Raw genomic sequence first — 27,690 nt, forward strand, 5'->3', positions numbered from 1 at the left:
AGCAGGTAGATCACTTGAGCCTAGGAGTTCAAGACCTGGGCAACATAGCAAGATCCTGTCTCTACAAAAAAAAATACAAAAATTAGCTGGGTATGGTGGTGTGCTCCTATAGTCCTAGCTATTCAGGAAGCTGAGGTAGGAGGATCACCTGAGCCCAGGAGGCGCAGGCTGCAGTGAGCCATGATTGCACCACTGCACTCCAGCCTGGGTGACAGAGTGAGACTGTCGAAAATAATAATAATAATCGGCCGGGTGCGGTGGCTCATGCCTGTAATCCCAGCACTTTGGGAGGCCGAGGCGGGCGGATCACAAGGTCAGGAGATTGAGATCATTCTGGCTAACTGGGTGAAACCCCGTCTTTACTAAAAATACCAAAAAATTAGCTGGGTGTGGTGGCGCGCGCCCGTAGTCCCAGCTACTCGGGACGCCGGGGCAGGAGAATCGCTTGAACCCAGGAGGCAGAGGTTGCAGTGAGCCCAGGTCGTGCCACTGTGCTCCAGCCTGGGTAACAGAGTGAGACTCTGTCTCAAAAAAAAAAAAATTTTTTTTTTTGCTTGAAGCATTCATTCAGTAATCTTTAAAATAATTATTTTTATTTTATTTTTTATTTTTTGAGACAGGATCTTGCTCTGTGACCAGGCTGGAGTATAGTGGTGCGATCTCGGCTCAATGCAGCCTTCACTTCCCACATTCCAGCGATCCTCCACCTCAGCCTCCCGAGTAGCTGGGACCACAGGTGCTGCCACCATGCCCAGCAATTTTTTTTTTTTTTTTTTTTTTTTTTAGTAGAGATGGCATTTCGCCATGTTGCCCAGGCTGGTCTCAAACTCCTAAACTTAAGCAATCCACCCACCTTGGCCTCCCAAAGTACTGAGATTACAGGCATGGGGCGCCGTATGGCCAATTATTATTATTATTATTTTCGAGATGGAGTCTCACTCTGTCGCCCAGGCTGGAGTGCAGTGGCATGAACTGGGTTCACTGCAGCCTCCGCCTCTGAGGTTCAAGTGATTCTCCTGCTTGAGCCTCCCAAGTAGCTGGGATTACAAGTGCCCGCCATCACACCCAGCTAATGTTTATATTTTTAGTAGAGATGGGGTTTCACCACGTTGGGCAGGCTGGTCTTGAACTCCTGAGCTCAAATGATCCACCTGCCTCGGCCTCCCAAAGTGCTGGGATTACAGGTGTGAGCCACTGTGCCCAGCCTATTATTATTTGAGACAGTGTTGCTTTGTCACCCAGGCTAGAGTGCGGTGGTGTGATCACTGTTCACTGCAGTCTCCACCTCTCAGGCTCAAGTGATCCTCCTGCCTCAGCCTCCCGAGTAGCTGGGATTATAGGCGTTACCTGTGGTTGTCCAGGTTCTTGGCGTTTTGAACAAAGAATCGGACAAAACGCACAGCAAAGCAAGGATAGAATGAAGCAGACATTGATTGAAAATGAAAGTACACTCCACAGGGTGGGGGCGCCCAAGCAGCAGCTCGAGGGCCGTGGTTACAGAATCTTCTGGGGTCCGGTACCCCTTAGAGGTTCTCCATTGGCCACTTGGTGTACACTCCACACAAATGAAGTAGCAGCCTGTGATCAGTTTGATCTGTTTCAGAAAGCAACCAATCAGAAGGACTTTCAATTTTCCATCTGCCACGCAGAAAGCGGGGAAGGGTTTGCAAAGGGAGTAGCCGCTGGTCCTTTTGTTACTCAGGTGTGGGAAGTTGGGGTTTTACTTTTGATTTAGTTCTAGGAAGTCAGCATGAATCAGCCTTAGGTTCCCTGCCTCCGTCCCCTATTCTTCTGCCTCACAGGCACACACCACCACACCTGGCTTTCTATTTTTTAGAAATGGGATCTCACTATGTTGCCCAGGCTGGTCTCAAAGTCCTGGGCTCAAGCAATCCTCCCGCCTTGGCCTACCAAAGTGCCAAGATTATAGGCATGAGCCACTGTGCCTGGTCTAAATAAATTATTTTTGGCCGGGCACGGTGGCTCATACCTGTAATCCCAGCACTTTGGGAGGCCAAGGTGGGCAGATCACAAGGTCAAGAGATCCAGACCATCCTGGCTAACATGGTGAAACCCCGTCTCTACTAAAAATACAAAAATTACCTAGGCACGGTGGCGTGCACCTGTAGTCCCAGCTACTCGGGAGGCTGAGGCAGGAGAATTGCTTGAACTCGGGAGACAGAGGTTGCAGTGAACTGAGATCGCACCACTGCACTCCAGCCTGGCAACAGAGTGAGACTCCATCTCAAAAACAACAACAACAACAAAACTCTTTTATAGTTACCCACATAGCCACTTTCCCAGGCGTTCTTTATTTCTTGGTGCAGCACTGGGATTCCACTGGAGATCATTTTCCTCTAGTCTGAAGCATTTCTGTTCGTTGGCTGGCCACCATGGTGGCTCATGCCTGTAATCCCAGCACTTTGGGAGGCTAAGGTGGAAGGATCACTGTAGACCAGCTTGGGCAACATAGTGAGACCTTGTCCCTATAAAAAATAAAAAATAAGCCGGGCGTGGTGGCTCACGTCTGTAATCCCAGCACTTTGGGAGGCTGAGGCGAGCGGATCTACGAGGTCAGGAAATTGAGACCATCCTGGCTAACATGGTGAAACCCCATCTCTACTAAAAATACAAAAAAAAAAAAATTAGCTGGGCGTGGTGGCAGGCGCCTGTAGTCCCAGCTACGGGAGGCTGACGCAGGAGAATGGCGTGAACCCAGGAGGCAGAGCTTGCAGTCAGCCGAGTGAGCCACTGCACTCCAGCCTGGGCAACAGAGCGAGACTCTTGTCTCAAAAAAAAATAAAAGGGCCGGGTGCGGTGGCTCATGCCTGTACTCCCAGCACTTTGGGAGGCCGAGGCGGGCAGATCACGAGGTCAGGAGTTTGAGACCAGCCTGACCAACATGGTGAAACCCTGTCTCTACTAAAAACACAAAAATTAGCCAGGCGTGGTGGCAGGTGCCTGTAATCCCAGCTACTCAGGAGGTTGAGGCAGGAGAATCGCTTGAACCTGGGAGGCGGAGGTTGCAGTGAGTCGAGATTGTGCCATTGCACTCCAGCCTGGGCGACAAGAGCGAGACTCCATCATAAAAAATAAATTAAAAAGGAATAAATTACATAATAATTTCTATTAGTATTTTTTTGAAGGCTGAGTCTTCTGGTGATAATTTTCAGCTTTTGTTGATCTGAAAATTTCTTTCATTACCGTTCCTTAATTTTTTCTTTTTTCTTTTTAATAGAGACGAGGTCTCACTATGTTGCCCAGGCTGGTCTTCAACTCCTGAGCTTAGGTGATCCTCTCACCTCAGCCTCCCAAAGTGCTAGGATTACAGGAGTGAGCCACTGCACCTGGCCACCTTTCCTTAATTTTTATTTTTTTTGAGGCAGAGTTTTGCTCTTGTCGCCCAGACTAGAATGCAGTGGCACAATCTCTGCTCACTGCAACCTCCGCCTCCCAGGTTCAAGTGATTCTCCTGCCTCAGCCTCCCAAATAGCTGGGGTTACAGGTGTGCGCCACCACGCCTGGCTAATTTTTGTATTTTTAGTAGAGATGGAGTTTCACCATGTTGGGCAAGCTGGTCTCGAACTCCTGACCTCAGGTTATCCACCCACCTTGGCCTCCCAAAGTGCTGGGATTAAAGGCCACTGCGCCTACCCAATTTTTTTTTTTTTAAATTTTTGAGACCGAGTTTTGCACTGTTGCCCAGGTTGGAGTTCAGTGGTGTGATCTTGGCTCACTACAAGCTCTGCCTCCTGGGTTCACACCATTCTCCTGCCTCAGCCTCCTGAGTAGCTGGGACTACAGGCACCCACCACTACGCCCGGCTAATTTTTTTTTGTATTTTTAGTAGAGATGGGGTTTCACCATGTTAGCCAGGATGGCCTCTATCTCCTGACCTCATGATCCACCCGCCTCGGCCTCCCAAAGTGCTGGGATTACAGGCGTGAGCCACTGCGCCCGGCCAAATGTAATGTACCTTTTAAAGTCTGCCTCTTTTTAGGACTTTTCTCATTATCATTGGTTTTCAGCAGTTGGACTATGATATGCTTTTATGTAGTTTTCTCTGACTGTATCTTTTTGGGAGTTTGCTGAGCTGTTTGGATCTGTGGGTTGGTATATTTTCACCAATGTATAAACTTCTTACATATTATCTCTTTAAATATTTCCTCTGCCCTATTTTCTTTCTCCCTACTTCTTGGCAGTCAAATTTCACATTTATTCAACCATTTGATCTTGTCCCACAGGTCTCTAATATTCATTTCTGTTTTCTTTTTTTCTCATTTTCCTTCTTTCTTTTTATCTTGGAATTTTGATGCAGATTATTTCAACCGATGTAACTTTGAGTTGAAAAATCTTGTCTTCAGCTGTTTCCAGTTTGGTGTTTAGATAATTCGATAAATTCTCCATTTCATATATTTTAGCTTTTTCTTTATACTGGTGAACTTAACACTAGTAAAGTTTACACACCCCCTAATCCTAAAGCCCTTACTCCTAAGGTGTTCCCTTTCTGGGGTCTCAACTGAGTGCCCAGGTTGGACCAAGATGCTTTACCTTTGCTGCCGTGTATCCCAGTCCTGTGTCCTCTGCGATCGCTTTTCAGCTCCCTTGTAAAAGCAGCAATCAAAAGAGGTTCAAAAATCAGAGTTAGGTTGTTGTAATAAAACTTCCTCTCGTTCTATTTATTTCTATGTATACATTAATGAAATAACAGGGATAATATTTATATACACCTGCCTCATTATAGCAATAAGCACTTTTCATCAGTGGATACATGAGTGAATTGTCAGCGGGGAAAAGCTCCAGACATGTTATTAAAAGATATGTCTCCAATGTAATTCAATTTTTTGGTCTTAATAAAAATTTACAGGCTGGGCACAGTGGCTCACCCCCGTAATCCCAGCGCTTGAGGAGGCTGAGGCGGACGGATCGCCAGAGCTCAGGACTTCGACACCAGCATGGGCAATATTGCAAAACCCCGTCTCTGAAAAAATTCAAAAATTAGCCGGGCGTAGTGGTGCACACACCTGTAATCCCACCACCATGCCCGGTATATTTTTAGTACAGACAGGGTTTCTCTGTGTTGGTCAGGCTGGTCTTGAACTCCCAACCTCAGGTGATCCGCCTGCCTTGGCCTCCCAAAGTGCTGGAATTATAGGCGTGAGCCACCGCACCTGGCCCTAATTTTTGTTTTTGTTTTTGTTCTTGTTTGAGACAGAGTCTTGCTTTGTCGCCCAGGCTGGAGTGCAGTGGTGAGATCTCAGCTCACTGCAAGCTCTGCCTCCCAGGTTCACGCCATTCTCCTGCCTCAGCCTCCCAAGTAGCTGGGACTACAGGCACCCGCCACCACACCCGGCTAATTTTTTGTATTTTTAAAAGAGACGGGGTTTCACCGTCTTAACCAGGATGACCTCGATCTCCTGACCTCATGATCCGCCCGCCTCGGCCTCCCAAAGTGCTGGGATTACAGGCGTGAATCACTGTGCCCGGCCAATTTTTGTATTTTTAGTGGAGATGGGGTTTCACCATATTGGCCAGGATGGTCTCCATCTATTGACCTTGTGATCTGCCCACCTGGGCCTCCCACAGTGCTGGGATTACAGGTGTGAGCCACCATGCCTGGCCTGCCCATCTTTTTTTGTTGTTCTTTTTTTCTTTTCTTTTTTTTTTTGAGACAAAGTCTCACTCTGTCACCCAGGCTGGAGTGCGGTGGCACGATCTTGGCTCACCGCAACCACCGCCTCCTAGTTAAAGCAATTCTCCTGCCTCGGCCTCCTGAGTAGCTGGGATTACAAGCATGCGCCACCACGCCCAGCTGATTTTTTGTATTTTTAGTAGAGACAGGGTTTCACCATGTCGGGCAGGCTGGTCTTGAATTCCTGACCTTTAGTGATCTGCCTGCCTTGGCCTCCCAAAGTGCTGAGATTACACGTGTGAGCCACCACACCCGGCCTGTTTTTTTTTTTTTTTTGGTTAAATGATACACTTCCTATTTATCATTTCCATAGTCATCTCAATGTCCCCTAAAATCCCTCTAATATGGCCGGGCATGGTGGCTTACACCTGTAATCCTGGCACTTTGGGAGGCCAAGGCGGGCGGATCACTGGAGGTCAGGAGTTTGAGACCAGCCTGGCCAATATGGTGAAAACCCGTCTCTACTAAAAATATAAAAATTAGCTGGGTGTGGTGGCACACGCCTGTAATCCCAGCTACTCGGGAGGCTGAGGCAGGAGAATCGCTTGAACCCAGGAGGCGGAGGTTACAGTGAGCAGAGATTGGGCCACCGCACTCCAGCCTGGGCAACAGGGTGAGACTGTCTCAAAAAAAAAAAAAAGAAAGAAAAGAAAAAAAAATTCCTCTAATATATAAGTGAATATTTAATGAAACAATTTTTTCTGTCTAGGAAATCCTGCCAGAACACTTTGCACCTGTAGGAATTTGTACTATAATTACAAACACATATATGGCAATTAAGACATGTAAATGTAGGTCGGGCATGGTGGCTCACGCCTGTAATCCCAGCACTTTGGGAGGCCCAGGCAAGCGGATCACGAGGTCAATAGATCGAGACAATCCTGGCCAACAGGGTGAAACCTCGTCTACTAAAAATACAAAATTAGCCAGGCGTGGTGGTGAGCACCTGTAATCCCAGCTACTTGGGAGGCTGAGGCAGGAGAATCACTTGAACCTGGGAGGTGGAGGTTGCAGTGAGCCAAGATTGCACCATTGCACTCCAGCCTGGGCAACAAGGGCAAAACTCCACTCAAAAAAAAAAAAAAAAAAAGACATGTAAATGTTACATTCAGAGGGACACATTAATTTCCATTTCTTTTAGAAAAAGTTTTTACACATTGAAGGAATAAAAATGCATGAACTGACCCTGATGTCTCCTGCCTGGGGCCCCCAGTTGGTGGTTCCTGTTCAGGATCTCCACTTTATCCTGCTCCGTTTAAGTCCAGTCTCAAGTCTTTCTACTCACACTAAACTCCTTTTGTACCTACATTATGATGATGATGATTATTTTCGAGACAGAGTCTGGCTTTGTCACCCAGGCTGGAATGCAGTGGTGCAATCTCCGCTTGCTTACTGCAATTTCCGCCTCCCGCGTTTAAGCGATTCTCCTGCCTCAGCCTCTCAAGTAGCTGGGATTATAGGCACATGCCACCACACCCAGCTAATATTTGTATTTTTAGTAGATATGTGGATTCACCATGTTGGCCAGGCTGGTCTCGAACTTCTAACCTCAAGTGATCCACCCACCTTGGCCTCCCAAAGTGTTGGGATTCAATCATGAGCCACCGTGCCAGGCCTCTGTACCTAAATTATATCATTTCTCTCTTCTAATTGTTCTTTGCTATTTAACAAGCAGCAAATAGAGGAACCCTGGGGTGTTTGCTATAACCTGTATATATAGGCTATAATAGGATCTTCTCCTCACACACCCTGCAGGAACCACCATGCTGAAAGAAGTGAGACAATTCAGGGGGCAGTCCCTCCCCAGCAGAGACTAAATTGGTACCATTTGTTGCTATTTCAGTTTTGCGAAGATGCGCGCTTGGAGCCCAAGCCATGGTTTCTAGGGCTGACACTGACTTCCCACGGAATTCTTCCTGTTTAAGAGGTTGTAGACTTTTCATGATCCTGAACCTTGAACGTCTCCACAACTGGTTAAGTACCCGTGAGATACATTTACAGGATTTTTTCTTTCTTTTCCCAATTTTTTTTTTTTTTTTTTTTTTTGAGACGGAGTCTCCTCTGTCACCCAGGCTGGAGGGCAGTGGCGTGATGTCTGCTCACCACAACCTCCGCCTCCCAGGTTCAAGCGATTCTACTGCCTCAGCCTCCCAAGTAGCTGGGACTGCAGGCACGCCCCACCATGCCTGGCTAATTTTTGTATTTTTAGTAGAGACGGGCTTTTACTATGTTGGGCAGGCTGGTCTTGAACTCCTGACCTTGTGATCCACCCGCCTCGGCTTCCCAAAGCGCTGGGATTACAGGTGTGAGCCACCGCGCCCGGCCACAGGATTTTTTCTTTTTAATGTTAGGAGTTTCATTGATTAGTAAACATCTGGACTATTGATCATCTTGATTTAGATGGGATCTTGTAATTTTTTAAACGGTGGCGAAATTCTTTTTTTAAAAAGTTAGTATCAGATTGGTTAAGATATTAACTATTCGTTCATGAGAGTTCATATATATATAGTTCATATATATAGTTCATATATGTATATAGTTCATATATATAGTTCATATATATACAGTTCATATATATAGTTCATATATATACAGTTCATATATATATAGTTCATATATATACAGTTCATATATATATATAGTTCATATATATATAGTTCATATATATACATATGAGACGTAGTTTCACTCTTGTTGCCCAGACTGAAGTGCAGTGACGCGATCTCGGCTTACTGCAACCTCCACCTCCCAGGTTGAAGCAATTCTCTTGCCTCCGCCTCCTGAGTAGCTAGGACTACAGGTGTGCACCACCACACCCGGCTATTTTTTTTTTTTTTTTTTTTTTTTGTATTTTTAGTAGAGCTGGGATTTCACCATGTTGGCTAGGCTGGTCTCGAACTCCTGACCTCAGGTGATCCGCTCGCCTCGGCCTCCCAAAGTGCTGGGCTTACGGGCGTGAGCCACCGCGCCCGGCCTCGTGTATATTTTTAAACTGTGTGCTGACGACAGTTAAGTAAATGTGATTCAGAACTTCTGCGTATTTTGCAGGACAGTTTTGACACAATGACATGACTCGCTAGCTAGGAAAGATAACGACATCCAGTCCTGGAGCTGCTGGTTAAAAACGAACGTGTCACCGGGTCCCCTGGGTCTGAGGCCACGCGGCACGCGGCCCCTCCGCGATATTCCCGCACCTCGCGGGGAAAAGGCCGCTCGGCGGCCGGGCCTGGGCTCGCGGGCCGCCGCCTATCCGCACCCCGGCGTCCACGCCGGGTTGGGGGCCGCTGCGTGCCTGGCGCCCGCTGTGACCTTGGGCCTGGTCCCGCCCGCCGCGCCTAAGGCGCTGCCAGGCCGGGCTCAGACCCCCGAGCTCCCGCGCCCGCGCCGACCCCGCGCCAGCCCCGATCCCGCGCGGGCTGCCGACCGTCCGCCCCGGGTTTTCCGCGGCGCCCGGAGTCGGGACTGCGTCGGGCGCCGCCGCCGGACGTGCCGGCAGCTTGGTGCGACGTGTCTTGCCATTGGCCTGCTTCGGTAGCCCCACTGCCGTACGCCGCCCCCATTGGCCGGCGTAACCGTCCGTCAGCGAGGGGCGGGCCCGGCGTGCCGGCTCGGTGGCGCGGCCGCGCGTGCTCCCGCCCCTCGCCGCCGCCGCTCGCTCGCTCGCCGGCCGGCGGCCTCGGCTCGGCCCCCTCCCTCAGCTCCGGTGCGCGGCGGCCGACGACCCGCGCGGCCTGGGCCTCGGCCCGCGCCACCGGCGCCCGCGCGGAGCGGCCCGGGGGCCCTCACGCAGGCCCATGGCGGCGGCCGCGGCGGCGCTCTCGGGCGCGGGCACGCCACCCGCGGGCGGCGGGGCCGGGGGCGGCGGGGCCGGGGGCGGCGGGTCCCCGCCGGGCGGCTGGGCCGTGGCGCGCCTGGAGGGCCGCGAGTTCGAGTATCTGATGAAGAAGCGCTCGGTGACCATCGGCCGCAACTCGTCGCAGGGCTCGGTGGACGTGAGCATGGGCCACTCGAGCTTCATCTCCCGGCGCCACCTCGAGATCTTCACGCCCCCGGGCGGCGGCGGCCATGGCGGGGCCGCTCAGGAGCTGCCGCCCGCGCAGCCCAGGCCCGACGCCGGCGGCGACTTCTACCTGCGCTGCTTGGGCAAGAACGGGGTATTCGTGGACGGCGTGTTCCAGAGGCGCGGGGCGCCGCCGCTGCAGCTGCCGCGCGTGTGAGTGGCCTCGGGGCGGGGCGGGCGGGGTCTGCGGCCTGCAGCGCCTGGCAGGACGGGACGGGACACGCGCCCAGGCCCGGGATCACCCACGAGCGGGGGCCCGACTCTCCCACAGCCGGGACCACCAGCGGGACCCAGGCCCCGGCTGGATCCCAACCCTCGACAGCCCCTGGCCCCGACTCCCGTCCTCTCGGTCCCCCTCCTGGCAGGTGCAGCCCCCCGTCTTTCCTCCTTCCTGGAGCGGGGCTGCGGGCGGCTGCGCGCGCGGGTCAAGGTTTCTGGGTTCTGTGCGTGCGGGGAGTTCACGTGTGCTGTTTCTATTCTGCAGCGAGGTCGCGCTGAACAGAAATGTGAAAACGGTGTGCGGTGGGAGGAACTGCCCCGAACTAAAATCTGTGTCTCTTAACCGATGAAGGGTTGTCTGTTGTATTTTGTTGTTGTTGTTGTTGTTCAGTCGTTTTCAGTAGTGAGCTGTTTCAAGAGTGCGGTGTTTTAAGCAGGAAGGACTCCTTTTTCCCTGCCGTGTTTTCAGTAGCCCAAATTGGAAGACGCTTCAAGCGTGATGGATTTTCAATCTGTGCTCTGAACCTTAAAATTTAGGGAAAACTAGATGCTTTTCGCGTAACTTCTACAAAAAGACAGTTGATTAGGAATTATTACAAGGTCGTGTAGAGTGTTAAGTCAGCCTGATAGGGAACTGCCTATCCTGCTACAAAACAATTTAGCTTGGTCCTGTGGTTTTATGAAGTTATCGTTTACTCTGCTTGAAACACAAACTTGCTGTCTAGGAAATGCTAATTATTCCTCAGGGGCTCACTTCTAGATCATTGCAAGTACAGCCTTTGTCCACACAAACGAATTTTTTTGTTTTTTGAGACGGAGGCTCACTTTGTCGCTCAGGCTGGAGTGCAGTGGCGCGATCTTGGCTCACTGCAATCTCCGCCCTCTGAGTTCAAGCGGTTCTCCTGCCTCAGCCTCCCGAGTAGCTGGGATTACAGGCGCCTGCCACCGCGCCCGGCTAATTTTTTGTATTTTTAGTAGAGACGGGGTTTCACCATCTTGGCCAGGCTGGTATTGAACTCCTGACCTTGTGATCCACCCGCCTCCGCCTCCCAAAGTGCTGGGATTACAGGCGTGAGCCACCGCGCCCGGCCTACAAATTGGAATTTTTAACGCTTTCGGTTGTTGGAGATGCTGGTAAGAGCTGTTGCTTTTCTTCTTGACTTGCCTGTTGTGTGTGTGTGCATGCGCTGTTCTGTTTCTTAGCATGGAAAAGTGCACCAGCATATTCCTTAAACTTTGGTAGTAGCATTTTAAAGAATGTTATTTTCAGGCCGGGCCCGGTGGCTCACGTCTGTAATCCCAGCACTTTGGGAGGCCGAGGCGGGCGGATCACGAGGTCAGGAGGTCGAGACCATTCTGGCTAACACGGTGAAACCCCGTCTCTACTAAAAATACAAAAAAAAAAAAAAAAAAAAAAAAAAAAAAAAAAAAATTAGCCGGGCGTGGTGGCGGGCGCCTGTAGTCCCAGCTACTCAGGAGGCTGAGGCAGGAGAATGTGAACCCTGGAGGTGGAGCTTGCAGCCAGCCGAGATCGCACCACTGCACTCCAGCCTGGGGGACAGAGGAAGACTCCGTCTCAAAAAAAAAAAAAAAGAAATTTTCAAATGAAAATGCTATTTATGTGTGTTTATACTGTAGACGGTATGAAATCAATGGTAGGGTCCTAATGGCTACCCTTTAATCTGACTTTTTTTTTTTTTTTTTTTTTTTTTTACAAAATACTGTGTCACAACAAAGGAAGTTTGCGTCTACTGTGGGGATCTTGAGTTTTTGTTCGTTTTTGATTTTGAGACACGGTCTCTGTGACCTAGACTGGAGTGTACTGGTATGATGACAGCTCACTGCAGCCTCAAACTTCTGGGCACAAGCGATCCTCCTGCCCCAGTGCTCAGGAGTTTGAAGTTGTTGTGAGCTATGATTGCACCACTGCATTCCAGGCTGGGATTACAGGTGTGAGCTATAATCTCACCACTCCTCCCCACATACCTGGCCAAGATTTTGAGTTTTTTGGAATTTTTTTTTTTTTTTTTTTTCCTGAGACGGAGCCTTGCTCTGTCCCCCAGGCTGGAGTGCAGTGGCGCAATCTCGGCTCACTGCAAGCTATGCCTCCCGGGTTCACATCATTCTCCTGCCTCAGCCTCCTGAGTAGCTGAGACTACAGGCGCCCGCCACTACGCCCAGCTAATTTTTTTTTGTATTTTTAGTAGAGACGGGGTTTCACCATGCTAGCCAGGATGGTCTCGATCTCCTGACCTCATGATCTGCCCGCCTCGGCCTCCCAAAGTGCTGGGATTACAGGCATGAGCCACCGTGCCTGGCCCGATTTTGAGTTTTTAAAGAAAATTCTCCTCACCATTCAGCCAGAACGATTTGTATTGAATTGAATTCTGCACATGCTAACATGATAAACATGGAGATAAGTTGACCTTTCAGTGAGGGCCAGAATTCAGACCTTATTTTTTTGAGACGGAGTCTCGCTTTGTTGCCAGGCTGGAGTACAATGGCGTGATCTTGGTTTGCTGCAACCTCCGCCTCCCTGGTTCAAGCAATTCTTGTGCCTCAGCCTCCTGAGTAGCTGGGATTACAGGCACACGCCACCACACCCAGCTAATTTTTGTAGTTTTAGTAGAGACGGGGTTTTACCATGTTGGCCAGGATGGTCTTGATCTCCTGACCTCGTGATCCACCCGCCTCGGCCTCCCAAAGTGCTGGGATTACAGCTGTGAGCCACCACGCCTGGCCGAATTCAGACCTTTTGAACAGTAGGAATGAGTCTTGCAGTAGAGATGAGTAAGAAGGGCAGTGAGATGGAGGCTGGGCCTCCCACTTGTGCTCAGGGAAGAGTCTTGTGGCCACTGAGGCGAACATGTATCCTGGACTTCTCACGGGCCTGGGACTCTCTACCCGTACTGAGTACACAAGGGGATGCGTGGCTTTTTTCACAGAGGGGAGCTTAGCATTTGTGCAGTGTGAATTAAATTATTAACCTAGAGGATATTTCAGCACTTCCTTTTTTGTAAGGTATCATTTCCAAATTTGTGGTGTAGGGCAGTAACACAGGTTAATGGAATAAATCATAAAGAATTGGTACCAGTGAAATGCAGATACATTGTTTAAAATCTTTTTTTTTTTTTTTTTTTTTTTAAGACAGAGTTTTTCGCTCTTGTTGCCTAGGCTGGAGTGCAATGGTATGATCTCGGCTCATTGCAACCTCCGCTTCCTGGGCTCAAGCGATTCTCCTGCTTCAGCCTCCCGAGTACCTGGGATTACAGGTGTGCACTACACCACCGCACCCAGTTAATTTTGTATTTTTAGTAGAGACAGGGTTAATCCATGTTGGTCAGGCTGGTCTTGAACTCCTGACCTCAGGTGATCTGCTCACCTCCGCCTCCCAAAGTGCTGGGATTACAGGTGTGAGCCACCACACCTGGCCCTAAAATCTTTTTTTCTGAATTTAAGCTCAGTGTTCAGGTTGATGATACAAGTTCTTTTTAAGTTTAAAAATCAAATTAAATGTATAAGCTTGAAAGCACACGTAACTTAGAGTAATTATGTAAAGGCCAAAGTATTATTACGAGTCTCTGTTGTCCAGGCTGGAGTGCAGTGGCGTGATCTTGGCTCACTGCAACCTTGGCCTCTTGGATTCAAGCCATTCTCCTGCCTCAGACTCCCCAGTAGCTGGGATTAAGGAGCCCACCACCACGCCTGGCTTTGTGTTTTTTGTAGCAACAGGGTTTCACCATGTTGGCCAGGCTGGTCTCAAACTCCTGAACTCAGGTGATCCGTCCCGCCTCCGCTTCCCAAAGTGCTGGGATTATAGGCGTGAGCCACTGCGCCTGTCCTAAGGCTGAAATACTATTAATGCTTATTTCAGATTTGTCTACTAAATTTAACATCACTGTAGAGTTAGAAAATAATGTAACAACCCGTCGTTGGTCTCTTATTTGAACCACAGTGATTTTATTCAAATTCCAACTTCAAAATGAATTTATGTTTTGAATTTATATTAAAAATTATCAGAAAATTTGCAAGAGTACATAAGTAGTTTAGGTTTAAAATTTGGCTCATTTCATTGAAATAATAATGTATTAATGTGGGGGAAGAGAGAAAGATGAGGACTATGATCCTGTCCTTGTCTGCTGTATTTTAATAATTTGACTAAGATGTGGATCCAAGTACTGTTTCCACAGTGGCTGGGGAGCCTCGAGCCCAGTGTGGTTGGTGGGGGCTCAGTGTGTACAAAGATTGTCAGGGTGTGTGGTTTTCTGGAAAACAAATGGCTTCTTCAAGTCCTTGATTTTTGGATACACAGGATGCAGGGCTGTGTGTAAAGAAAGGCAGCGTTTTCCTCTCTTAGAGCCTCTGACTGACCTGAGGCGCAGGTGTTCCTGGGAGACTGGAGGGTGGGCTCCATGGGGGTGTCTGGGCCCCACCTGGCAGGGCTCTTGGCGGTGAGCCAGTGGAGGTTGCCTCCCACGTGTGGCTGGCCCTGTAGCCTGGCTCTGGAGAACCTGCAATTCAGGCTGGAAGAGACTTTGGAGCAGCTGGAGCGTGAGGTCTGCCTGGGTCTGGTGGGGAGTGTTTTTACTTTGCCAGTGATAGACTGAAATGCCCTCTTTGAGGACAAGGTGGCTTTTTTTTTTTAAATCGGTCTCTGTCTGTCGCCCAGGCTGGGGTACAGTGGCACGATCTCGGCTCACTGCAACCTCCGCCTCCCGGGTTCAAGTGATTATCCTGGCTCAGCCTCCCGAGTAGCTGGGATTACAGATGCCCGCCACCATGCCCGGCTAATTTTTGTATTTGTATTTTATTTACTTATCTATTTATCTATTTTTTGAGATGGAATCTTGCTGTGTTGCCCAGGTGGGAGTGCAGTGACGCAGTCTCAGCTCACTGCAGCCTCCGCCTCCTGGGTTCTGGGTTCAAGCAATTCTTCTGTCTCAGCCTCCCAAGTAGCTGGGACTACAGGTACGTGCCACCATGCCTGGCTAACTTTTTTTGCATTTTTAGTAGAGACGGGGTTTCACCATGTTGGTCAGGCTGGTCAGAACTCCTGACCTCAGGTCATCTGCCCACCTTGGCCTCCCAAAGTGCTGGGATTACAGGCGTGAGCTACTGCGCCCGGTCGAGGACAAGGTTCTTATTTGTCCAAGGGCCTGGTCTGGAGGCTATGATTAGTAAAGTGTTTTTTAGAAAGATCAATTGGACAGGACAGTTTGGGTTTGTTGTTGCTATTTTTGTTGCCATGGTAACAAACTAAGTATAATTTATGAATAAAAATAGGCAACTCTTTAACAGTTGTTTATACTTTGAAAATGTCAAATGAATTTGACACATTCTGATCCGTAAGATCCCAGAATATCTAATAGTCAAATATAAATAGAACAAGTTGAATTTACTATTGCCTACAATTATTTAACATGCTAAATTAAAACTCTGTTTATTTAGAAAAGTGACCCCTGTCCTATGCCAAATGAACTCTATCAGTTTTACCCAGTGGTAATTCCACACTTTCTTTCTTATGTGGCCTGAATCCCACACTTTCTTTCTTATGTGGCATAAATTCCACATTTTCTTTCTTATGTGGCATGAGTCCCACACTTTCTTTCTTATGTGGCCTGAATCCCACACTTTCTTTCTTATGTGGCCTGAATCCCACACTTTCTTTCTTATGTGGCATGAATCCCACACTTTCTTTCTTATGTGGCATGAGTCCCACACTTTCTTTCTTATGTGGCCCGAATCCCACACTTTCTTTCTTATGTGGCCCGAATCCCACACTTTCTTTCTTATGTGGCATGAGTCCCACACTTTCTTTCTTATGTGGCCCGAATCCCACACTTTCTTTCTTATGTGGCCCGAATCCCACACTTTCTTTCTTATGTGGCCCGAATCCCACACTTTCTTTCTTATGTGGCCCGAATCCCACACTTTCTTTCTTATGTGGCCTGAATCCCACACTTTCTTTCTTATGTGGCATGAATCCCACACTTTCTTTCTTATGTGGCATGAATCCCTCACTTTCTTTCTTATGTGGCATGAATCCCACACTTTCTTTCTTATGTGGCATGAATCCCTCACTTTCTTTCTTATGTGGCATGAGTCCCACACTTTCTTTCTTATGTGGCATGAATCCCACACTTTCTTTCTTATGTGGCCTGAATCCCACACTTTCTTTCTTATGTGGCCTGAATCCCACACTTTCTTTCTTATGTGGCATGAGTCCCACACTTTCTTTCTTATGTGGCATGAATCCCACACTTTCTTTCTTATGTGGCATGAATCCCTCACTTTCTTTCTTATGTGGCATGAATCCCACACTTTCTTTCTTATGTGGCATGAATTCCACACTTTCTTTCTTATGTGGCATGAATCCCTCACTTTCTTTCTTATGTGGCCTGAATCCCACACTTTCTTTCTTATGTGGCATGAATTCCACACTTTCTTTCTTATGTGGCCCGAATTCCACACTTTCTTTCTTATGTGGCCCGAATCCCACACTTTCTTTCTTATGTGGCATGAATCCCACACTTTCTTTCTTATGTGGCATGAATCCCTCACTTTCTTTCTTATGTGGCCCGAATCCCACACTTTCTTTCTTATGTGGCCCGAATCCCTCACTTTCTTTCTTATGTGGCCCGAATCCCTCACTTTCTTTCTTATGTGGCCTGAATCCCACACTTTCTTTCTTATGTGGCATGAATTCCACACTTTCTTATGTGGCCCGAATCCCACACTTTCTTTCTTATGTGGCATGAATCCCACACTTTCTTTCTTATGTGGCATGAGTCCCACACTTTCTTTCTTATGTGGCATGAATCCCACACTTTCTTTCTTATGTGGCATGAATTCCACATTTTCTTTCTTATGTGGCATGAATTCCACACTTTCTTTCTTATGTGGCCCGAATCCCACACTTTCTTTCTTATGTGGCATGAATCCCACACTTTCTTTCTTATGTGGCATGAATCCCTCACTTTCTTTCTTATGTGGCCCGAATCCCACACTTTCTTTCTTATGTGGCCCGAATCCCTCACTTTCTTTCTTATGTGGCCCGAATCCCTCACTTTCTTTCTTATGTGGCCTGAATCCCACACTTTCTTTCTTATGTGGCATGAATTCCACACTTTCTTATGTGGCCCGAATCCCACACTTTCTTTCTTATGTGGCATGAATCCCACACTTTCTTTCTTATGTGGCATGAGTCCCACACTTTCTTTCTTATGTGGCATGAATCCCACACTTTCTTTCTTATGTGGCATGAATTCCACATTTTCTTTCTTATGTGGCATGAATTCCACACTTTCTTTCTTATGTGGCCCGAATCCCACACTTTCTTTCTTATGTGGCATGAATCCCACACTTTCTTTCTTACGTGGCCTAAATTCCACACTTTCTTTCTTATGTGGCAGATTGTGTTTGGTAATGTCACATTTGAAGACTTGCTTATTAAATCAGAGACAGTATCTTCCAAGGTGAAGACTGGAGAGAGATGAGGACAGTCAGTGGCTTCTGGAGCTTTCCAGGTGGAGACTCCAATAAATGAATTGAGGGAACTCACAGTGATTCTGTCCTACTCAGAATGCAGATGGGCAGAACTGAGCTTCCCGGAGAATCCCAGTACCAGAAAGAAGAAGTAAGAAGGAGGGGGTCCTGGGAAGGAGATGGCCCAGGGACATGGCTTGGCAATCAGGAAGTCTTGGGCAGCCTTTGAGAGGGCTGTTGTCTCCAGGATAAGGAAGGAGGCTGGACATAGGGCTGGAGAATAAGGAAGGAGTGGAGGTAGAAGGAGTGCATGTAAAGTGGGGACCTTGTAAGGAGAGCAGAGTTGAGATTAGGGTTAGGAGGAGCGGAAACCTTATCACTAAGGTGAAGTGGCTGAAGGAACCACCAAGAAATGGGAGTTGAGGCTGGGTGCGGTGGCTCACACCTGTGATCCCAGCACTTTGGGAGGCCGAGGCAGGTGGATCATGAGGTCAGGAGATTGAGACCATCCTGGTTAACACGGTGAAACCTCATCTCTACTAAAAATGCAAAAAATTAGCTGGGCATGGTGGCGGGCACCTGTAGTCCCAGCTACTCGGGAGGCTGAGGCAGGAGAATGGCATGAACCCAGGAGATGGAGCTTGCAGTGAGCCGAGATCGCGCCACTGCACTCCAACCTGGGCGACAGAGCGAGACTCCGTCTCAAAAAAAAAAAAAAAGAAAGAAATGGAGTTGAGGCCTGGTCAGCTCTTTGCCGAGTAGACAGCAGACGATGTGTGAAGGAGGACAGCTCCCAGTGGAAAAGAAAACGAGATTGTCTTGTTTGAAGAGCTGAGCAGAGCGGGTCGGAACGGAGCTACTAGGAAAGTCTGGTGTGTTTCCGTATTGAAGGGCTGCAAGGGTGGCTGAAATGCCTTCGTTTTGCGACCTGAAACTCCTGACAAGCTTGTAAGTGGAGCTGAGCCTGGGACACAGGAGTTGGCATGTGTTGGCATAAATAAAGGGATGTTCATAGCAGAGGGCAAATGGCGCTTTGCACTTTGAAAAGTGTTCAGTGTACAAATCAGTTGCCTTTAATAACTACTCTGTATTTAAGCTCCGCCTCCTGGGTTCAAGCGATTCTCCTGCCTCAGCCTCCCGAGGAGCTGGGATTACAGGCATGCACCACCATGCTGGCTAATTTTTGTATTTTTGGTAGAGATAGCTTTTAAAGAAATTTTGGCTGGGCCTGGTGGCTCTTGCCTGTAATCCCAGCACTTTGGGAAGCCGAGACAGGTGGATCACCTGAGGTCAGGAGTTCGAGATCAGCCTGGCCAACATGGCGAAACTCCGACTCTACTAAAAATACAAAAATTAACTGGGCATGGTGGCGGATGCCTGTAATCCCAGCAACTCAGGAGGCTGAGGCAGGATAATCACTTGAACCCACAGGGTGAAGGTTGTGGTGAGCTGAGATGGCGCCACTGTACTCCAGCCTGGGTGACATAGCAAGACTTTGTCTCAAAACCGAAGATATTCATTTGGCAAATTGAGATACATTGTTATCACTGATTTGTAGACACAGAACACGGTGCAGCTATTTTAGCATAATTGTTACTTTAAGTTAAAAACCCAGTAACCAACTTACTCCTGCCTCACCTTAGTGTTTAGTACTTCTTCCAGTGGTAAAACTCTGTGTTCCTTTTATTTTATTATTTAGAGTCTCACTCTGTCACCCAGGCTGGAGTACAGTGGCGCCATCATAGCTCACTGCAGCCTTGAACTCCTGGACTCAAGCGATCTTCCCACCTCAGTCTCCCGTGTAGCTCAGAGTACAGGCCTGCATGGCCATTCAGGGCTAATTTATTTTTTTTTGGACGTGGGGTCTCGCTATGTTGCCCAGGCTGGTCGCAAATTCCTGTCCTCAAGCAGTCCCCCCACCTCAGTCTGCCAAAGTGCTGGGATTACAGGTGCGAGCCACCCCGCCTGGCCTATACATGTTTTCAAGTGCTGATCATTTATTAATAGTGAAGTGATTGTAGTCAGGCGTGGCTCCCCCATTTACTGGCAGGTCCCATTTAGACCTGTGGTTGCAGAAGTACAGCACAGCTCCGTGCATGATTGGTGGAAATATTCCAGGAGATGAGGCTGTTATAGTAACAGCAGATTTTTCCATTGTGAAAATGTAACTATTCCTGCTTTGTTGAAGAGAAAGATTTTTTTTGGAAAATGAAGAAAAGAGGGTTTCTAAATTAAGGAAGCTTTTAATGAAAGCAGTTGGCATTTGGGTAGTAGTATTCTTATCTGTTTAACATTTTTGTGGGGCTCTTGTTTTCTTTTATGTTTGGTTTTTGGAGCAATTTATAATATCTTAAATAATGACAGTCATAGTAAATCAACCTCCACACTTTTTCATGAGGAATTTTTGAATTTGCTGCTAAAATGCAGTACAGGAGGGCATGTTTAAGGCACACATTACCATCTCTACAATGTGAAGCGGGCTTTGAGCACGGAACAAGGTGTTACAGCTGTACCTAGGAAGTGGTGGCAGGGAGACCAGGAAGTACCTCGCGCCAGAGCCACAGCCCCTGCGGCCCTGCTTTCCTCGTGCACGTCAGCTTAGAGTGCACATTGGGCTTCAAACGCCTCTGCTGATTTGTTAGGAACAGAGAAGGTGCTCTGCTGAGAATTCCATAGATTTCTAGACAGTATTTGGTTTTTGCTGCAGTTTGTCATTTGAGATGGAATGCTTGTATTCTTTGTCCTGTGAAGGGCATTGGAGTATGACACCAGGGCGAGTCTGCCTCCTTCCCCTCCCTGGGACGTATGACAGTGTCTGGAGACACATTTGGTTGGCATAGACTGGGAGGACTGGTGCTACTGGCATCTAGTGGACAGAGGCCAGGGATGCCGCTAAAAAATCTTACAGTGCACAGGACACAGGAGGGGAGAGCCGCCTGGTGCATAGCAACCTAGCAGTTGATCATATAATAAAAGTTGGTTATGACTCTTGGTCCTACTGCTGGTAAGTTTTGATAATTTTTTTTACAGATGATTCCTGCTTAAAACCTTTATGCTACCAAAGCATCTGTTCAAATTATACTTGAAAGCGCCTTTTTTTTTTTTTTTTTTTTTTTGAGACAGGGTCTTGCTCTGTTTCCCAGGCTGAAGTGCAGTGGTGTGATCTCGGCTCATTGCAGTGTCCACCTCCCGGGTTCAAGCGATTCTCCTGCCTCAGCCTCCTGAGTAGCTGGAATTACAGGCACGTGCCACCACGCCGGCTAATTTTTTTTTTTTTTTTTTCCAAGATGGAGTTCTGCTCTGTCGTCCAGGCTGGAATGCAGTGGCACGATCTTGGCTCACTGCAACCTCCGCCTCCCAGGTTCAAGTGATTCTCCTGCCTTAGCCTCCTGAGTACCTGGGATTACAGGCGCGTGCCACTACTCCCAGCTAATTTTTGTATTTTTAGTAGACAGGGTTTCACCATGTTGGCCAGGCTGATCTTGAACTCCTGACCTCAGGTGATCCGCTTGCCTCGGCCTCCCAAAGTGCTGGGATTACAGGCGTGAGCCATGGCGCCCCACCTGAAAGTGCCTTTTGTAAAACAGAGCCTGGAGGTTGAGACTCATTGCGGAGTCACTAGATAACTCCTCCCTTTGCAGCTTTGAAAGGACACTCTCGGAATGCAGTTCTGTCTTGCTATCCCTGGTTGTAAGAAGATACAACTAGGTCCCTTAAGGCAGTAGTAGCCTAACATTGTTACGTTTGTAATGTGTTCTCTTAGTCGTATTTATTGACTTAATTAGGCTGATACAGATATTCTGAGAACTAGGAATACCTTAGTTACATTGATACAGATATTCTGAGAACGTTTATCTTTAGTGGGAAAAAAGACAATGAGCTGTAGCTGAATTGTTCCAGTTTTTTGTGTTCCTGGTTCCACTGGAGAATGAACTGATGATGTGACGTCATTGTTAGCACAGCCACGCTGGGAAAGATGGCTCTCAAGGTGCTGTTTTTAATGGTGTTTAGTCATTAATAATTGGCAGTAAGAAAACTCATCTTTTGACTTTCATTTGGACAGATGGAATATAGAAAACCTGAAATAGGCCGGGCACGTTGGGTCATGCCTGTCATCCCAGCACTTTGGGTGGCTAAGGCAGGCGGATCTCCTGAGATCGGGAGTTTGAGACCAGCCTGACCAACATGGAGAAACCCCGTGTCTACTAAAAATACAAAATTAGCTGGATGTGGTGGCGCATGCCTCTAATACCAGCTACTCGGGAGGCTAAGGCAGGAGAATCACTTGAACTCCAGCCTGGGCAACAAGAGCGAAACTCCATCTCAAAAAAAAAAAAAAAAAGAGAAAACCCGAAATAAGGAAATTTAAAACTACTGATGTGTTTTTTTTTTTTTTTTGAGACAGAGTCTCGCTCTGTCACCCAGGCTGGAGTGCAATGGCGCCATCTCAGCTCACTGCAACGTCCTCCTCCCGGGTTCAAACAATTCTCCTGCCTCAGTCTCCCGAGTAGCTGGGATTACAGGCGCCCACGACCACGCCCTGCTAATTTTTGTATTTTTAGTAGAGACGGGGTTTCACCATGTGGGCCAGGCTGGTCTCAAACTCCTGACTGCAAGTGATTCCCCTGTCTTGGCCTCCCAAAGTGTTGGGATCACAGGCCAAAGTGTGAGTCACTGTGCCCGGTCTACTGTTGTGTTTTCAAAGTGGCTTTTTTGGTCTTGTATTTTTCAGAATATGATAGCATTTTGAGTGTATAGAGAATGTTTTAAAAATTCTGTGTTTTTGCCATTTCTGAGCTGTTGGAGGATGTTAGGATAATGAACATCATTTTGATAGCCATTTGAGCTGGGTGGAAGAAGATGTAGTTTAAATATAAAGTGTCTGTTCTGGGTCCTCCTTGAGGACCTGTTCCCACTTTGCCAAGCTTCCCCCTGGACTTGTCCACACGTGATTAAACACAACTGAAATCCTGTACACTTGAGTGAACTGCATGTAAGTGTTCTGTGGGCTGGGCTGATTCATCTTTACGTTGTACACTTCCTGGGGTTGTAGCCTTTGACCCCTGGGTGACCTCCTCCAGGAATTCTGGGTACTTGATAGGACTCAAATGTTTATTGCTGAATTGGTTGGATGTGGGCTTCTGAGTTTGGATTGGGTGACTACTGTACCATAGGAAACCATGTAAAACAGTTATAAATGTAAGTCAGATTAAATTCACTTCTCATTCTACAGTTGCTCCCACTTTTTTTTGTTTTTGTTGATGGTAGACTCCCCAAAGTGACTTTTTTGGCCTTGTACAGTCATGCATCACTTAACGGTGGAAATCATTCTGAGAAATGCGTTGTTAGGTGATTTCATTGTTGTGCGAACATCATAGAGCATACTTGTACAAACCTAGATGACACAGCCTGCCGCACACCCAGGCTGTGTGTATATCCTGTTGCTCCTACAGCCACATGCTGCACAAACTTAAGCAACGTGTGACCGTATTGAATGCGGTAACATGGTGTTTGTGTATCTAAACATATTAAAACATAGAAAAGGCACAGTAAAAATAAGGTACAAAAGATGAAGGTACAGCTCCCTAGAGCACTTAGTGTCAGCAGAGCTTGCAGGACTGGGTGAGTCAGTGAGTAAATGGTGAGTGAATGTGAAGGCCTAGGACATGACTGTACACCGCTGTCAACTTCATAAACACTGGACATTTAGGCTATACTTTATTTATTTGAGAAGGAGTTTCGCTTTTGTCGCCCAGGCTGCAGTGCAATGGTGTGACCTTGGCTCACTGCAACGTCTGCCTCCCAGGTTCAAGCAGTTCTCCTGCCTCAGCTTCTCGAGTAGCTGGGATTACAGGTGCACGCCGCCACGCCCGGCTAATTATTTTATTTTATTTTATTTTATTTTAGTAGAGATGGGGTTTCACCATGTTGTCCAGGCTGGTCTCGAACTCCTGAGCTCAGGTAAACACCTGCCTTGGCCTCCCTAAGTGCTGGGATTATAGGCGTGAGCCACTGTGCCCATCTTATTTATTTTTTTGAGATGGAGTTTCGCTCTTGTTGCCTAGGCTGCAGTGCAATGGCGCGTTCTCGGCTCACTGCAGCCTCAGCCTCCTTGGTTCAAGCAATTCTCCTGCCTCAGCTTTCCGAGTAGCTGGGATTACCAGCACCCGAGACCAGCCCAGCTAGTTTTTGCATTTTTAGTGGAGACGGGGTTTCACCATGTTGGCCAGGCTGGTCTTGAACTCCTGACCTCAGGTGATCCACCCACCTCGGCCTCCCAAAGTGCTGGGATTACAGGCGTGAGCCACTGCGCCTGGCCTAAATGTATTTAAAAAGAGTTTTCTTGTCAGGTAAAAGAAAAAAATTGTAAATAATCTATTAGTCTTAACATACTATAACTTTTTTTTACTTTATAAACTAATACTTAGTTTAAAACACACATTGTGCAGACATAAAAAATATTTTTTGTTGTTTTTTTCTGAGACTACGTCTCACTGTGTGGCCCAAGCTGGAGTGCAATGGTGTGATTGTGGCTCACTGCAACCTCTGCCTCCCGGGTTCGAGTGATTCTCCTGCTTCAGCCTCCCGAGTAGCCACCTTGCCTGGCTAATTTTTGTATTTTTAGTAGAGATGGGGTTTTGCCGTGTTGACCAGGCTGGTCTCGAACTCCTGACCTCAGGTGATCTGCCTGCTTTGGCCTCCCAAAGTGCTGGGATTACAGGTGTGAGCCACCGTGCCTGACCACAAAAATATTTTTGTATTCTTATTTGATAAGCTTTTTTCTGTTTGTAAAATTATTTTTTTTTCTTTTTAAACTTTTTTTGTTTAAAAACTAAGACTGAAACACACACTAGCCTAGCCCTACATAGGGTCAGGACCAGCAGTATCACTGTCTTCTACCTCCACATCTTGTTCCACTCCAAAGTTCTTAGGGGAAGTAAAGTGCATGGAGCTGTCACCTCCGGTGATAACGGCTTCTTCTGGATACTTCCTGAAGGACCTACCTGGGGCTATTGTATAGTTAACTTTTTAAAAATAAGTAAAAGCAGTATACTCTAAGTTAACAATAAAACGTATAGTGCTGCCGGGCGTGGTGGCTCACGCCTGTAATCCCAGCACTTTGGGAGGCCAGGCGGGTGGATCACCTGAGGTCAGGAGTTTGAGACCAGCCTGGCCAACATGGTGAAACCCTGTCTCTACTAAAAATGCAAAAACTTAGCCAGGCATGGTAGCACACGCCTGTAATCCCAGCTACTCGGGAGGCTGAGGCAGGAGAATTGCGTGAACCCAGGAGGCAGAGGTTGTAGTGAGCCGAGACCGTGCCACTGCACTCCAGCCTGGGTGACGGAGTGAGACTTTGTCTCAAAAAAAAAAAAAGTATAGTGCAGTGAATACATAACCATTAACTGTCATTTATTATTATTAAGTATTACATATTGTACGCGATCGTATGTGCTGTACTTTCATACGGCTGTTCGCGTAGTAGGTTCGTTGACACCAGCATCACCCCAGACTCATGAGTAATTCATTGCACTATGACATCACGATGGCTAGGAATAGGAATTTTTCAGCTCCATCATAATCTTAACGGGACCCTCATATATGCGGCCCATCATTGACTTGAAACGACGTGAATTTTGTTAGCCGGGCATGGTGGTGCCCAGCTGTAGGTTAGCCGGGCGTGGTGACGCACAGCTGTAGGTTAGCTGGGCCTAGCACAGCTGTAGGTTAGCTGGGTGTGGTGGTGCGCAGCTGTAATCCCAGCTACTCGGGAGACTGAGGTTGGAGGATCACTTGCGCCCAAGAGGTGGAGGCTATAGGGAGCCGAGATCACACCGGTGCACTCCAGCCCAGGCAACAGAAGGGGAGACCCTGTCTCAGGTCGATAGGTAGATAAGATAGCCGGGCATGGTGGCACACACTTGTAGTCCCAACTGAGTAAGACCCTGTCTCAAAAAAAAAAAAAGAAAAAAAAAGAGAAAAATAGCCAGATGTTGTGGCGAGGGCCTCTAGTCCTAGCTACTTGGGAGGCCGAGGTGGGAGGATCACTTGACCCTCGGAGGTTGAGGCTGCTGTGGACTGTGATTGCACTGTTGCACTTGAGTCTGGGCAGCAGAGCAAAACCTCGACTCGAAAAAAAAAAGAAAAGATGGCTGATATGTAGAGGGGTAACCTGTGGAAGCCTGGCTGCACGTGGACAAAATTTCTTGTAATTGAATAAAAATGTTCTAATAATGTGTGTCAGGGCACATGACTTGTCGTACTGCTTGATAGTTGTTGCGGCTCTAATATAGGAACAAGTCAGACCATGAAGTTGGTGGCTTGTTGTTCCCGAGTCTTTGCACCGGGTGCTGCTCTTCTGCTTCTCCTGCAGAGCATGTGCACAGACCTGGCTCTGGGTCTCATGCCTCAGGCTAGAGGAGGGGCCAGGCTCCTTCTTGCTGAGAACTCTAGCAGAGCTCTGGAGGAGACCCTCCTGGGACTGCGCTACTGGAGCGCATCCTTACCGCACATGAGATGGTCTCTAGCTCTGATCCTTCTCACCACACACTTCAGCCCATCCAGGTTTGACTTTAGTGACTGGGTGCCTCAGCACTCACTCCTGTTCCTGTCTCCTCTTACAGATGGTAACGAACTCGTTGAAACATGTCCCCAGAAGTAATACTTATTTTCCATGGATCTTTTATCTTGTTCTCTCTTAAAAGTTGTTTTTCAGGCTATGCATTTTCTTGTTGACACAAATCGACCTGTTAATTATTGAGTGCTGAAAAACACACATTTTTTGGGGGCAGGTTCTTGCTCTGTCGCCCAGCTGGAGTGCAGTGGCACCATCTTGGCTCACTGCAACCTCCACCTCCCAGGTTTAAGCGATTCTCCTGCCTCAGCCTTAGGAGTAGCTGGGATTACAGATGCCTGCCACCACACCTGGCTGATTTTTGTATTTTTTGTACAGATGGGGTTTCCACATGTTGGTTAGGCTGGTCTCGAACTCCTGACCTCAGCTTATCCACCTGCCTCAGCCTCCTAAAGTGCTGGGATTACAGGTGTAAGCCACCGTGCCCGGCCTTGGCCTTCCTGATTTCTGATGAGAAGTCAGCTGTTAACAGTTATCCAGTCGCTTATCTCTTGCTGCTGTCAAGATTCTCTCTTTTTTGTCTTTTGTCTTTCAACACTTTGATTAAAATGTGTTTCATTTTGGGTCCTGTGAGTTTATCCTACTTGGAGTTTGTTGAGCTTCTTGGATTTGTAAAATTCTTGTCTTTCATTAAACTCGAAAAGGTTTTGGCCATTATTTTTTCAGACATTCTTTCTGCCCATTTCAAACTCCCATGGTTGGTTGGTGAGCTGACATCTCACAGGTCCTTTAGGCTCTGCTCGTCTTCTTTGTTCTTTCTCCTTTCTGAGGAGACTTGCGGGAGCAGAATCTCAGTCTTCCCATCTTCAAGTTTCCTGATTCTTCTTGTGCCTGCTCAGATGTGCTATTGAACTGCTAGCATGAGCTTTTCATGTTTGTCATTGTACCTTTTAAAAGCTCCAGGATTTCTGTTTCATTCCTTTTTATGCTGTCTCTGTCGATAGTCCTGTTTGGTTCACACACACGTTGTTTTCCTTATCTCTTTTAGTTGTATGTTTTTGTTTTTTTTTTGAGACGGAGTTTCACTTTTGTTGCCCAGGCTGGAGTGCAGTGGCGCGATCTGGGCTCACTGAAACCTCTTCTGGTTCAAGCGATTCTCCCGCCTCAGCCTCCCGAGTAGCTGGGATTACAGGCATGCGCCACCATGCCCAGGTAATTTTGTATATTTAGTGGAGATGGGGTTTCTCCATGTTGGTCAGGCGGGTCTGGAACTCCTAACCTCAGGTGATCCGCCTGTCTCAGCCTCCCGAAGTGCTGGGATTATAGGTGTGAACCACCGTGCCTGGCATTTTTTTGTATTTTTAGTAGAGATGGGATTTCACCATGTTGGCCAGGCTGGTCTCAAACTCCTCACCTCAGGTGATCTGCCCATCTCGGCCTCCCCAAGTGCTGGGATTACAGGTGTGAGCTACGGTGCCCGGCCTGTGTTTTTATTTAAGTTTTTGAGCATATTTAAGGCAGTTGTTTCAAAGTCTTTGTCTAGTAAATCCAGCATCTGGCCTTCCCCAGAATAGTTTCTGTCAGTTTTTATTTCTTTGAGTCATACTTTCCTGTTTCTTTGTGTGCCTTGTGATTTTTGTTGTTGTTGCAAACTGGACC

At 47.7% G+C, this 27,690-nt stretch overlaps 1 protein-coding gene across 2 annotated transcripts in view; it reads left to right on the forward strand.

The window, feature by feature from the left end:
* Nucleotides 1–9,326: 9,326 nt before the first annotated feature.
* The window catches only part of FOXK2 (forkhead box K2), a 90,656-nt gene continuing 72,292 nt past the window's right edge, over nt 9,327–27,690 (forward strand). The window contains exon 1 of one of the 2 annotated variants that reach the window (XM_024350787.2): nt 9,327–9,905. In XM_024350787.2, coding sequence (XP_024206555.1) covers nt 9,487–9,905 — 419 coding nt within the window. In that variant the 5' untranslated portion in view covers nt 9,327–9,486. The remainder of the gene's footprint in view (nt 9,906–27,690) is intronic. The other variant, XR_002940310.3, reaches the window with a different exon arrangement.

The sequence above is a fragment of the Pan troglodytes genome, chromosome 19 (genome assembly GCF_028858775.2).
Source record: "Pan troglodytes isolate AG18354 chromosome 19, NHGRI_mPanTro3-v2.0_pri, whole genome shotgun sequence".
NCBI classification, from domain to species: domain Eukaryota; kingdom Metazoa; phylum Chordata; class Mammalia; order Primates; family Hominidae; genus Pan; species Pan troglodytes.